This window comes from Gymnoscopelus braueri (assembly GCF_963280865.1).
Source record: "Gymnoscopelus braueri genome assembly, chromosome: 11".
In the NCBI taxonomy this organism is placed as follows: domain Eukaryota; kingdom Metazoa; phylum Chordata; class Actinopteri; order Myctophiformes; family Myctophidae; genus Gymnoscopelus; species Gymnoscopelus braueri.
Window position 1 is genome coordinate 4974614 of NC_137613.1, and position 12577 is coordinate 4987190.

At 40.9% G+C, this 12577-nt stretch overlaps 1 protein-coding gene across 3 annotated transcripts in view; it reads left to right on the forward strand.

Moving 5' to 3' along the window:
- The first annotated feature begins 5046 nt into the window (after positions 1 to 5046).
- The window catches only part of sdhaf3 (succinate dehydrogenase complex assembly factor 3), a 17070-nt gene continuing 9539 nt past the window's right edge, over positions 5047 to 12577 (forward strand). The window contains exons 1-3 of one of the 3 annotated variants that reach the window (XM_080441962.1): positions 5047 to 5132; positions 5395 to 5479; positions 5566 to 5592. In XM_080441962.1, the coding sequence (XP_080298088.1) occupies positions 5053 to 5132; positions 5395 to 5479; positions 5566 to 5592 (192 nt within the window). In that variant the 5' untranslated portion in view covers positions 5047 to 5052. Of the gene's footprint in view, positions 5133 to 5394; positions 5507 to 5565; positions 5593 to 12577 lie in introns of all 3 variants that reach the window. The other 2 variants (XM_080441961.1, XM_080441963.1) reach the window with 2 other exon arrangements.

Genomic DNA, 12577 nt, shown 5'->3' on the forward strand with positions numbered 1-12577 from the left:
ATAGCAATGAGTACTATCAGAATATAGAGCTATTTAACACTGTTACTGAACAAAGACTCTATAGCAATGAGTACTATCAGAATATAGAGCTATTTAACACTTATTTTAACAAAAGAGTGTCACTACCGTTTATTAAATTCCTCCTACTGGTACACACTGCACTCACAAGAGTTTGTCAACATATCATTTATGTCAAGAGAGTGCAAACAAAATGTGTTAAATTACTAAACAAACAATAAATGCTGGCGTTGTGCAACTTTTGACAATGTAAACATGCTTGCCAGGATAAAGGTCCTTACACACCGGGGGCGATTCTTTCATGCGAATAATACGTTTTTATAAAAGTCAATGCAAGCTTCCACATCAGTTTCGCGGAGCGAAAAAGCGTTTTTATTCGGACCGAGTCCGAATTTTGCGTATATTCGCATAATCGCCGGTGTGTAATGTCATTAACACTGATGGTGTGGAGAGTCTATTTTTACACTCCCCGAGTTACAATACAAACCCTAGAACACTTAACGTTGGGTGAATTTCACCTGAACAATTATGTGATTAGTGATTTTCATAATGTTGCTGAGTTGGCCGGGTCCTTGTGTACCTTCAGGATGCTCAGTGACGTCATAGAAGGTAGGTCTGTTTCCGTGCCCCCATCCCTGTTTTTTTCTGCAGGCAGGTCTTCAGGGTGATTTTCACCCAACGTTAGTGATAGAGGGTAAAGAAAAATCCCATACTCCCACGATGGTCAGCTAATGCAATTAGACTGTGCCTTCACTGGACACAGCTCATATGTCCCAGGAATGGGTGAACCAAAGAAGTTCCAAGCTCCATTCTTTTTGGGCGGTGTAGCCGCCCCTATAAGTGGGGTTGGGACACCTAGTTAGTATTAGTTTCCTGCACTGTGATTGGCCCATTACTACACCCCTAGCTGTACTGTGATTGGCTGACTCTATTGGCTGACTCTATTCAGCACTGTGATTGGCTAGCGAGACACATGATGACATTAATAACCTATAAATAGGATTATGCACTTCCAAAAAAAGTTTTGGAAGTGAGCTTCCATCACTATGATGACCAATGTGATGACCACACCGCCCACTTCACACTGGGTGTGATTTTCTTTTTAATACCCCAAATTTTCACATATTTTGACTCTTTTTTATAGGGTCCCAAAGTCCAAAGTAAATTGTAATTCGTCTCTGTCGGGTTGAAACCTCATATGTCCAAAACTGTTACTTTTCAGGATTCAAATAAAAAAACAATAAATATTAGCCTGGAAACCAGACAAATCTGCCAGTGTAAAAAAAAAATATGCTGGGTTGTGATTGGATTTGGCTGCCCCCGAACACGCATCATCAGGCTTCCTTGATTGGCCAACGTAACCCGTCGGCGTCGCGGATTGGCCAGACCTTTGTGCTTGCTGAACCGATAGAAATAGCAGCGCACACAATATGACTCATTACATTACATTACATTACAGTCATTTAGCAGATGCTTTTATCCAAAGCGACTTACAATAAGTGCATTCAACATAGGTAGGGAACAAACTACTAATCACTAGAAGTCTTAAGTGCATTCTCTTCTAAAACAAGCAACTAAGAGCATACCTAGCGCTAAGGTAAAGGTGCAATACAATTTCTACCTAGTTTCTTAAACAGATGAGACAAGTAGGAAAATCAAATGAGCAAGAGCTAAAACAAATACGTGTATCGAATAAACAAGATCCAATAAAACAATAAAAAAAGAGCTTGTACAACTAGTTAACAAGTAGGCAAGGCTAAGAGGAAGGGTAGTGTTTCCTGAAGAGGTGGGTTTTCAGCCTGCGGCAAAAGATGGGCAGACTCAATTCTATTACACAGCGAGAATTAATTGCCTTGTAATTAATGTGTTGGAGAGGATTCAACCTAACCGTTGAACAAAGATCATATATACAAGATACCCATATATGGGTGCCGTCCGGGCCGTCCGGGATCCCTACAAGGAGCAGGCTTGACACTGTCTAGGACTGTCGTTCGAGACTGACGTCTTGGACAGTGCGCGGACACTGAAATAATCAAAGCTGATGTCACGGACAGAAAACACCATATAAGGATATTTACAAACTCCATATAAGGTCTCGCAAGAACGTGGCGAGGTCAGGAGTATGACACGGCACTCCTCTGAACATCTATATAAAAGGGACGTTACAAGACCAGAGGGCGGATTGGAGAACCGGGACGATCGCATCATTGGCTACAGAAGAACATTGCTGGATTGGACAGATTCACCACCACAACCAAGGACTTGTACTCTTAGCTAAAGGCGACAGAGTATCCTACTCTCTAGTTGTGGAGAAATTGCCTAATCGAAGCCTATTGGCTCCATGGTGGTGCTGTTGTAAGAAATGTTCTGCTGGACGGTATATCAGAACGGATCACAGAGAACGTGTCATTCTGCTGTTACCGTAGCCGTTACCGTGCGACACGAGGTGTACTCCTTTGGATGGATCTGTTACAGGGAGACGGGTCAGATCTGTGTCCACGTTTTCAACTCAGTGTCTTTGCGCTGGAAGTCGTTGCCCTCGGTGGCACCTGGAAGAGGAGAACGTCACCTCAGGGTTCCCTCCAGTCACCGGGGCCACATAGCTGCGCTGATAGAAGATACCATCTACATATATGATGGGGGGGATAGTATCCGCAACAAGCTTTATGCATTTGATGTCGACACACACGGATGGTTCAAGCCGAAGGTTTCAGGAACTGTTCCAGTGGCGGCGGACCACCAATCAGCCTGTGTCTTGGGGAAGGTCATGTACATATATGGAGGATTCATCGAGGATCATATATCATGGACTAATGACATGTACATGTTGGACACCACCACAATGGTCTGGTCTTTAATTAACACCAGAGGCACTCCACCACCTATTTCACTCTCTCACTTTGTCCACTCCATCATCGGGACAAAGATGTTTGTATTGTGTGAGGCCCAGGCGGTACATGGGGCCCAGGGGTACCAGATCAGAGTGTTTGACACAGAGACCAACTGCTGGCTGAGCACGCCCTCTGCACCGCTTCTTATAAACAGACCCCTGTCTCGGTCAGCCTTTGCCTACAATGGAGAGCTGTACGTTATTGGCTGGCACTGGAAGGAGAGCTTCAATGATCTGTGGAAATTCAACCCAGAGACCTTCTCCTGGAAGAAGGTTGAGACGAAGGAGAAAGGCCCGTATTCATGGGGGTACAATGATTTGTGCTCTTGCATTGTGGGAGATCGTATAATGCTCTTTGGATGTTACAACAAGCTGTACATCTTGGACTTAAGTCCTAGTCTGAAGACGTTGTGTAAGCTGGCAGTTATTCAGTCCGGTCTGGAGCAGTCTGACCTCCCACATAACGTTAGATGGGAACTGGCAGGCATGACACCCTTTAAAAAATAAAGTAAAAGAAAAGAAAAGAAAAGAAAAGAAAAGAAAAGAAAAGAAAAGAAAAGAAAAGAAAAGAAAAGAAAAGATGTCTGTCTGTCTGTCTGTCTGTCTGTCTGTCTGTCTGTCTGTCTGCCTGCCTGCCTGCCTGCCTGCCTTCGTGTCTCTCTTGTCTGTTTTTTGGTGGCTAATCTGGCAAACTGTACCTTTTTAACTTAAATTCATGATGATAATGGAAGTCAATGGGGCTCTGTTCAGGCTGAAACCATGCCCAAATATGGAATCATTACATCATAAATATGTCATAGATATGTCATAGATGACATAGTAGATCACATGCAGTCCTACATCACTACTTCTCAAACGTTGGGTCCAGGGACCTCCAGGGGTTCAAATGAACCCTTAGGGGTCTGTAACTCTGAAAGTGTACAAATGGGACCAAATGGACCCTTACGGGTCTGTAACTCTGAGAGTGCACAAATGGAACCAAATGGACCCTTACGGGTCTGTAACTCTGAGTGTACAAATGGAACCAATTGGACCCTTACAGGTCTGTAACTCTGAGAGTGTACAAAAGGAACCAAATGGACCCGTAAGGGTCCATTTGGTTCCATTTGTACACTTCTCAGAGTTAAATGAACACTGAGGATTTTTACAGTGTAGATTGGGGGTACTAGAGATAAACATGTATCAAATGGGGTCCGTGGGCGTGGCCTAATGCATGTCAAACTGAGGGTCCTTGGAATATTAAAAAAAGTTGAAGCGACGCCCTAATTGGACCCTGCCTTATTTTTTTAAATCTCTAACTGTGTGTCTGTGGATAATGTTGTTAACGCCACATTCTTTGGAAAATAATAATACAAATAATATTAATGTGAATATTTCTCACATTATGTGATTTTCTTTTTTTCAGTGATTTTATTTCCCTCCACATTTTGTGGAAAACTTTTGAAAATAGCAGATCTAAGTATATGTAGGGCTGAAGTGGTTAATGTATGTATTGTAATAGTAATCAAAATCTTCAAAGTAATACTAGTAACTTAAGTTTTCAAATAATTGCAGTACAATATTTGTCTCCACTGCACTAAAGTTTTTTTTTTAAATACATAGAAATTGTACAGCACTTGAGTAAAAGTACTTACTTTCCACTTATAGTCAAGCTATCATAATCATCTAGGAATATTAGTATCTGTCTAATACTATAGACAGATAGTCTATCTCGCCACTAGAGGTCAGCATAGGCAAAGAAACGGACTCATATGTAAGCCCAGCGGGGCAAAGTATCACTTCCTGGATAAACAAGGACATTATTACACACATTATTATGTATTATTATTTTAACTGTAGATCCGTGTTGTTTAGTTTAAAACACTTATAACACACACAGCTGTGTAAACACACGCATTAGGCCCGTCAACATCTGGTATTATTAACATCTGTAGCTATTTATTCAGAACGTTTATCTAAACGTCCTTTAAAGGGTAAACCGGAAGTCTCGCCCCAAAACACGCTCGCCCCCCATTTTATGTTTTACTGAGGTTCCGTTTGGGAATAATAGGTTAGGTTTAGGGGCGGTGGTGGAAAGTAACTAGTATGTACTTGAGGGGGTGACTGTGTTTTGGGGCGAGCGTTTTGGTATTCCTGTACAGTGCATGGACGGTATGGCGGCTCCTGCTGCAGCTCATGTGTCCAGGGTTCGAGCCCTTTATAAGAGGATCCTACTGCTTCACAGGTTACTATAGATCTATTATATTATATTATATTATATATATATATATATATATATGTTTAAGAGGATCCTACTGCTCCACAGGTTATGGATCCATTATATATTATTATAATATATAATGGATCCATAACCTAATAATATATATAATATAATATTATTATATTATATTATATATTAATAAGGGGATCCTGCTGCTTCACAGGTTATATAGATCTATATTATATATAGTATTATATCTTAATAAGAGGATCCTGCTGCTCCACAGGTTCATGCCACTAGATCTACAAGCCCTAGGAGATCAGTATGTGAAGGATGAGTTCAGGAGACACAAGACAGCTGCTGCTACTGAGGTGGTGGGATTCATGAAGGAGTGGGAGGTAGGAACATGTTATATATATCTATCTATCTATCTATCTACCTGTCTATATATACTGAGGTGGTGGGCTTTATGAAGGAGTGGGAGGTAGGAACATGTTATATATATGAATATATAACTATATATGCATGTATGGTGGGCTTCATGAAGGAATGGGAGGTGAGGAACATGATCTATTCATATACATACATGCATATATATATATATACACACATACATACATACATACATACATACACATATATATATATATATATATATATATATATATATATATATATATATATATATATATATATATATGAATATGAATGTATGGTGGTGGTGGGCTTTGTGAAGGAATGGGAGGTGATGACCATGATATAGAGCGTCGCAGTTCCCGCCCACTTCCTGTTTTTTTGGTGCCGGAAGAAAAAACTCAATGCATTTTTCCATTGACATTTCCAAAAATATTTATATCTATTAATGTAAGCCTCGAATCAAGCCATCATGACATGACATGAATCATGACCATAAAACGTTTTTTTCTGTGATTTTTATTTTATTTTATATTTAATTATATGATATACTATATTTAATAAATACCCTTTGTTTTGCCGTTTTCAAAAAAAAATAATCACAGAATCAAACGTTTTATGGTCATGATTCATGTCATGTCATGATGGCTTGATTCGAGGCTTAAATTAATAGATATAAATATTTTTGGAAATGTCAATGAAAAAAAATGCATTGAGTTTTTTCTTCCGGCACCAAAAAAAACAGGAAGTGGGCGGGAACTGCGACGCTCTATATGAATGGATGGATGAATGGATAAATATATGTATGAGTAAATGAATGAATGAGTGAGTGAATGAGTGAGTGAGTGAGTGAATGGATGGATGGTGGGCTTTATGAAGAGGTGGGAGGTATAAAAGGCAGATGTGAAAAATGCAGGGGAAAGTTTTTTTTCTTTTTCCTTGTATGGGAGTGTGCATACAACGTTTTACACAGATCGGTGCAGTTCTTGGTAAAACCACGAATCGGCTGATTTGAAAAATTGGCACTTGTTCCTCGGCCTAGTGGGAATGTGTGCAAAATGTCATGGAAATCACACGCCGTGTTCATGATTTGAGGCATTTTGTTCAAAACGGAGCACTCCTGCAAACTTTGGAAGCCAATCAGGATGGACTATGATAAATCTGAAAGACCTGTTTGGTTTAATGACTATAGAGATACTGTGTACCGATTTGCGTGATGTTTGGACAAAATCTGTAGGAGTACTACTGACCAAAAATGTGTTTTGCACAAATCAGCCTCCTGGTGGCGCTATAACAGGCCCATGTGAAACATTTGGGGCAGAGGTTCTGCTCTGGCATCCAGGGAGTGTGTGTGTGTGCACAGTTTAGCTGCCATCAAGCCAAGAGTGAACGAGTTTCCATACACACTGTTGTTGGAGTCAGAGTCAGACACACTATTAGACTACAAAATGTTTTGTTGCCATAATTTGAAAGCTGCACATGCCCTTTCTCGCCACACGGTGGCAGTGTGGGTTCACTAAACACAGCACATTTTCAACTCACCTTTTTTTCATTTCAAGTGTTGCTGTACTTTACAGGCCAGTGGTTCTCAAACCTTCTATTTTAAAGGACCCCCTATAACTCTGACAGTGTACACATGGAACCTTACCTTACTGGTCCATTTGATTCCATGAGTTACAGACCTGTATGGGGCCATTTTGGAAATCGGAACCCCCTCAAGGAACCATTAGGGTTCCCTGGACACCCCACTGTGAGAGCTGCTGCTTTAGGCCCCTCACCTCATTTTCCTATTTTTATTATCTCTGAGACCCCGATCTACATTGTAAATCTTGTGTGTTAACTTAATTCTGAGAGTGTACAAATCAACGTAAGGCTACATAATTACATTTTGAACCAGTTCAGACTGGTTCAGAGCGTTTCTGAAAATGAATGATGAATTGATGGTTCAGAATCCTAAAAGTCGGTTCGGAACTGGAACCAAAAAAATACTTGTTTTTTTTTTTTTTGCCCTAAACTGGGCGTGTCACTATTCTACAGGTTAGAACAGGGGTCTTCAACGTTTTCAGGCCAAGGACCGCCTAGCTGAGAGAGAGATGAAGCAGGGACCCCCTACTCTATATTGTATAAAATTGTGTTTCAGATTAAAGTTTTTTTTCACCTATAGCCTCTTTGCCAAAAATAGCAGCTCTACAAGCTGCGCGAGGCGTTGAGAGCTTGTAGATCTGCTATTTTCGGCTAATGTTCCCCTCAGAAAAGGAATTCTAGGGTTCAAGTGGTTAATGTAAAAAAAACTAAATCCCATCACACAAAGATTTGGTGGACCCCCTATAGTAGCTCTGAGGACCCCCTAGGGGTCCCGGACCCCCTTTGTTGAAGACCCCTGGGTTAGAAGATGCAGATAAGATACAAACAATGGCAAAAGCTCAAGTGAAAAATCAACGCATTAAAAAAAAGAAAAGAAAAGGGACGCCGTAACTGCCATTGACGATTGAATTTCCCCCGTAAAATGGACACCTTGACCGCTCATATCTTACACATTGCAACCGGGAACTCCTGCTCCCCGAGGCCGGCTCTCTAACCATGCAGCTATGCCGCTACGCCATAGAGGTATAATATAACCAGAGGGCGGATTCCCCCGCCCCCACCTATTCATTTCAATGAAATTGCTCAGTGGCGTTTTGAAGCACCCGGAAGCCTGCCGGAAGTAGAACTATTGAGACGTTTGGAGCAGCCATAGAGTTATGAGCATGCACACTAGTGTCCCTTTTGCGTCCTACTGTACGTCACAACCTACCTCTATGAACGAGCCCATGTTTATATTTATTAAATACACTCGAGATGCATATTTACATGTAAATGCATATGTATTTATGTATAATATGTTTACATATTTATATTATTATATTATATATATATATATAAATATCTCAGTATTTTTTGCTCGTGCATGTATTTCGCCCCGCCTGCAGTTCCAGCTTTGGCCACTGGGGTGGCAGCTTCAATGTTTCTCAGCAACTCAGGGGGCTTGCGCTACGCCCCCCATTACAATGGATCTGCTTAACACATTGAGTGCCAAAAACGGTCCGGACCGTTTTTCATAATCCAAACGAGGAGTGCCAAAAACGGTCCGGACCGTTTTTGGGTCCGGATTATTATTATTATTTATTTTTTTTCCTTCACAGCACCAGGAGATATCATTTTTTCGAAGATTTAGACTCCAATCCACTTCCTGGTTAACTTATGACTTCAAAAGCCTGTATCTCGGCTATCTCGACTTTTTTTTTTACTATGTATTTTTGACTATTTTCAACTGGCTGCAACTATGGAACGGATTACCGAATGTTTTTAATTTTTTTACCCTGATTGTACGAGACCCCTGTGTGTGTAATGAGGGGATCACCGTGAGGACGGTGATCACTGAAAATATTTTGTGACTACTTGAAAAAGGTTCAAAAATTGTTAAAAATCCAGGCACTGACTGTACCCTGTTTTAAAAAAAACCTGGCACTCAATGTGTTAAAACTGGTGGAAACACAGGCCGCTTAGGGGCCGGGTTCCGTGAAAGCACCATGGTTCCGAGAATGTGTAGATGGATGGGCATGGATCGAGATGCACTCAGCGTTCTGATCTGAAATCAAGTTGAGGGAATTGGGGAAATATGCATTAAAAAAAATAACTGAATTTCAGGTAAAATGTGAACACTAGGGGGCGGCGATTGGCATCCCCCATAGACCCCCACATGACGCTGCTGCCTATTAGGTCCGGCCAGATGAAACACTTTAACCACTTAATCCATTAGAACCGGGAAAGCAGGGACTCACTCGGGTCAATCATATTATAGGGTTTAAGTGGTTAAAGCCTTTTTTAAAAAGAATCTGTTTGATTCTTTGCGTAGTTTCTTAGTGAACTCTGGGCTTTGTAGGAGCAGCATAGTAGGTTTAACACATTAAGACCAGGAACGCATCTGTGTGTCATTTTTAGATTTCTTTGGCTATTCAAAAATAGCAGATATATAAGCTCATAGCGCGGCACCTATGAGCTTGTAGATCTGCTATTTATTTTTTTTATCGTGAAAATGTGTGCAAATCTTTGAAAATATATATATTTTTAAAGCGAACATTTGTAACTCAAATCTTTGCTTCTGCACATGTCTTCTAAAGTCAGTGGTTCTCAAAACCTTGTCAAGGACCCCCAAAATTATATGTACTTGGCCGCGGACCCCCCCCATCTGAAAATATTTAGTTCCAGGGACCCCCAGAAGCAAAGATTTGAGTTAAAGATGTTCACTTGAAAAAATATATTCAATGATTTGCAAAAAAAAAATAAAATTATCTGCTAATTTTGAATAGCCCAAAGTATAAAATAATGGTTATGCGTTATGGGATTGAATGGGTTAACATGTCATTAGTTTGTTTACAAAGAATAGTTTATTTCCATGTATTTTTTTTTTCCTATCTACCGAGGACCACTTTGGAAAGAAGTATTTTCAGTAATGATTTTAAGTGCTTTCCTCTGTGAATACATGTCATCATGACGCATTTCTTTTTTAGTTGTTGTGCTTTTAAAATTCCTAATGAAAAAAACAACAAGCTAATTAAATCCACTTAAAAATGCATTAGTGGAGGAGAATGATCTGAATGTCACTGCAGACGATGGGCGTGTGGCTACTTTATTTTATAGTAACTTACTTGTTTGCTTGTTCATTTTATAATTAAAGTTAAATGTTATTTTTCACGTCGAAGTTTGTCCACCAAAAAAAGTTATTTGTGTTTGTTTTTATTCATTAGTTTAGCTTATAAGTTAAATGTTGAAGTTAAATGTTCTCTAATGGTAACTTGTTCTCTAATGGCAACTTCTATCAATTCTAACCTTTTCAATTTGACATTTATTTAAGTACTGTACTTACAATGTTGAGGTGTTTGTACCCTACTTGAGTATTTGCAATTTCCAATAATTTTACTTAAGTACTTCTACTCCAATACATCTCGGATCCAAATATTGTACTTTTACTCCACTACATTTATTTGAAAAACGAACTAGTTACTAGTTAGTTTGTAGATTTTGATTATTATTACAAAACATACATCTACCATTTCGGCCATTTGTAAATAGCCGATCTACAAGCACATGTACTGTAGATGAATCCAAAATGATCCATCGATAAAGCAGATTTGACGCCTCTTCCTCCCTGCTTCCGTTTCGTCTTTACTGTCGCGCACATTTTTGTCCAAATATAAAATCAAAATAATCGAAGCCTATATAGCTTGCTGCTCATCAGAAATGGGAATTCAAAAATAAAGTGTAATTATTTCTTTTATCCCACGATTTTGTAACCCTTATTTCTCACCCGGTGCCAATTTTTTCCAAGTGATCCTGGGCACTACACTCCCCTCACCAGCCTAGGGAGGCCAGGGCTGAGCTCATGCTTCCTTCAATGCATGAGAGCCAACTGACCTTCTTGTCACCTGACAGGGGGGAGTTTCCCTGGTTGGAAGTAGCGCGTGGAAGGAATATATTTTCGTTATGTGACAGACTCTACATGGCATTCAGAGATTGGCTTACGCGAGACTAGTCTAGGACTCTTCACAATCGACATTGGCATCAGACCCATAAATCGGGCATCGGTCGAGGCTCCTGATGATGACGCCAGCTGTGTCCCTCCCCCACTCTGCAGATGACTAGCCTGGGATCAATACCTTTTTCCGGGTTTATGATCCGGTCGGGAGCGGAAGCAACCCTACGTCACCAGGCGCGTCATCCGCGTCTTCAGGTGGCCGGATCCCACAGGCCTCACCCTCCGGTCACTCCGGCCGCGATCAAGGGCATTGTAATAGGGCCTACCTAATAAAATGCTTGATGCGGCGTAGTTTAGCTTAAATACAAAATAAGTATAAATGTGAGTGTACTTTCCAGTGACTATTTAGCGTCTGTCTACTTTTGAAATTCTATTCCATTTAAATAGGGATTGGGGAAACAAACAGGGGGAAGCAAAACAAAGCGGCTCCGCAAAACCGGACGCAACACCCAGAAACCAGAATTATTTTTTTTTAATTTTTTTCCCTCTAGACCGGATCACACAGGCAATTTACTAACGAATAGTAATACCAGGCTTTTCTCCGAGGTGGAAAGAGCTGGTGATGCGAGGTTAGCAGCCGACAGCCAGGCCATGCTTGGACACAATGTGACACCACACGTTCCATAGAACCACTAATCATTGTGTCCCGCCTGCCAGCCAGTCCCATTTTATGTGACAATAGGGGATAGTAGCCACAGCCAGAGCCATTTTATGTGACAACAGGGGATAGTAGCCACAGCCAATGTTTACTCTGCATGCAATTATGAATTACAGAGGGAAGGGGCAGTAAATCACCCAGCTGCAGGTCATTTCTCTAATGAAGTGGATGGTGATTACAGCTGGAACCCTTTTTGTGTTTGTGTGGGGGGGGGGGTCTTTTATGTCCCCTCAGTGGCATCCAGAATCTAGTAGAAAGGAAGCAGCGAGTCACATCCAAACAGCAGCTCCTCACTGTCAGTGGACCTTCTAAGTTCAGGCAAAATTAGACACCTACGCCTCTAACCACTGCACATGTACTAGTTATATTGTATTAATTAATTAAATGCCAGAGTAAAACATCGTCTATAGACCATATTCACACGGCGGCCATGTTACTAATAAGTCAATGAGGTGCCACCACGGCAACAGGGTGGCACTTTAACTGTTAAATTCCAAAAACTAAGGCAAAAACTAATTTTGCCTGAACTTAGAAGGGGGGGGGGGGGGGCGTGCCGTTGTGATAATCCGTACCATAGTTATTGTCAGTTGAAGGTATGTTGTTTTTGCCAAAAAGCAACAGAAAGTAGAGAAAAGGGCATTTTTCCAAATCCATTAGAATGGGAGTTTTGGCTGAGTTTTTTTTGCGATCACGTGATTTGCTGTTCACTGCTTCTTCACTGGGAGTCAAATGGTGGCTCATAGGTTAGCCAAGAGCGCCATCTAGCGTAAACACTGAAAACACCAGTACACGTCAAGTCGTCAACCCACGTCCTTGGCGGCA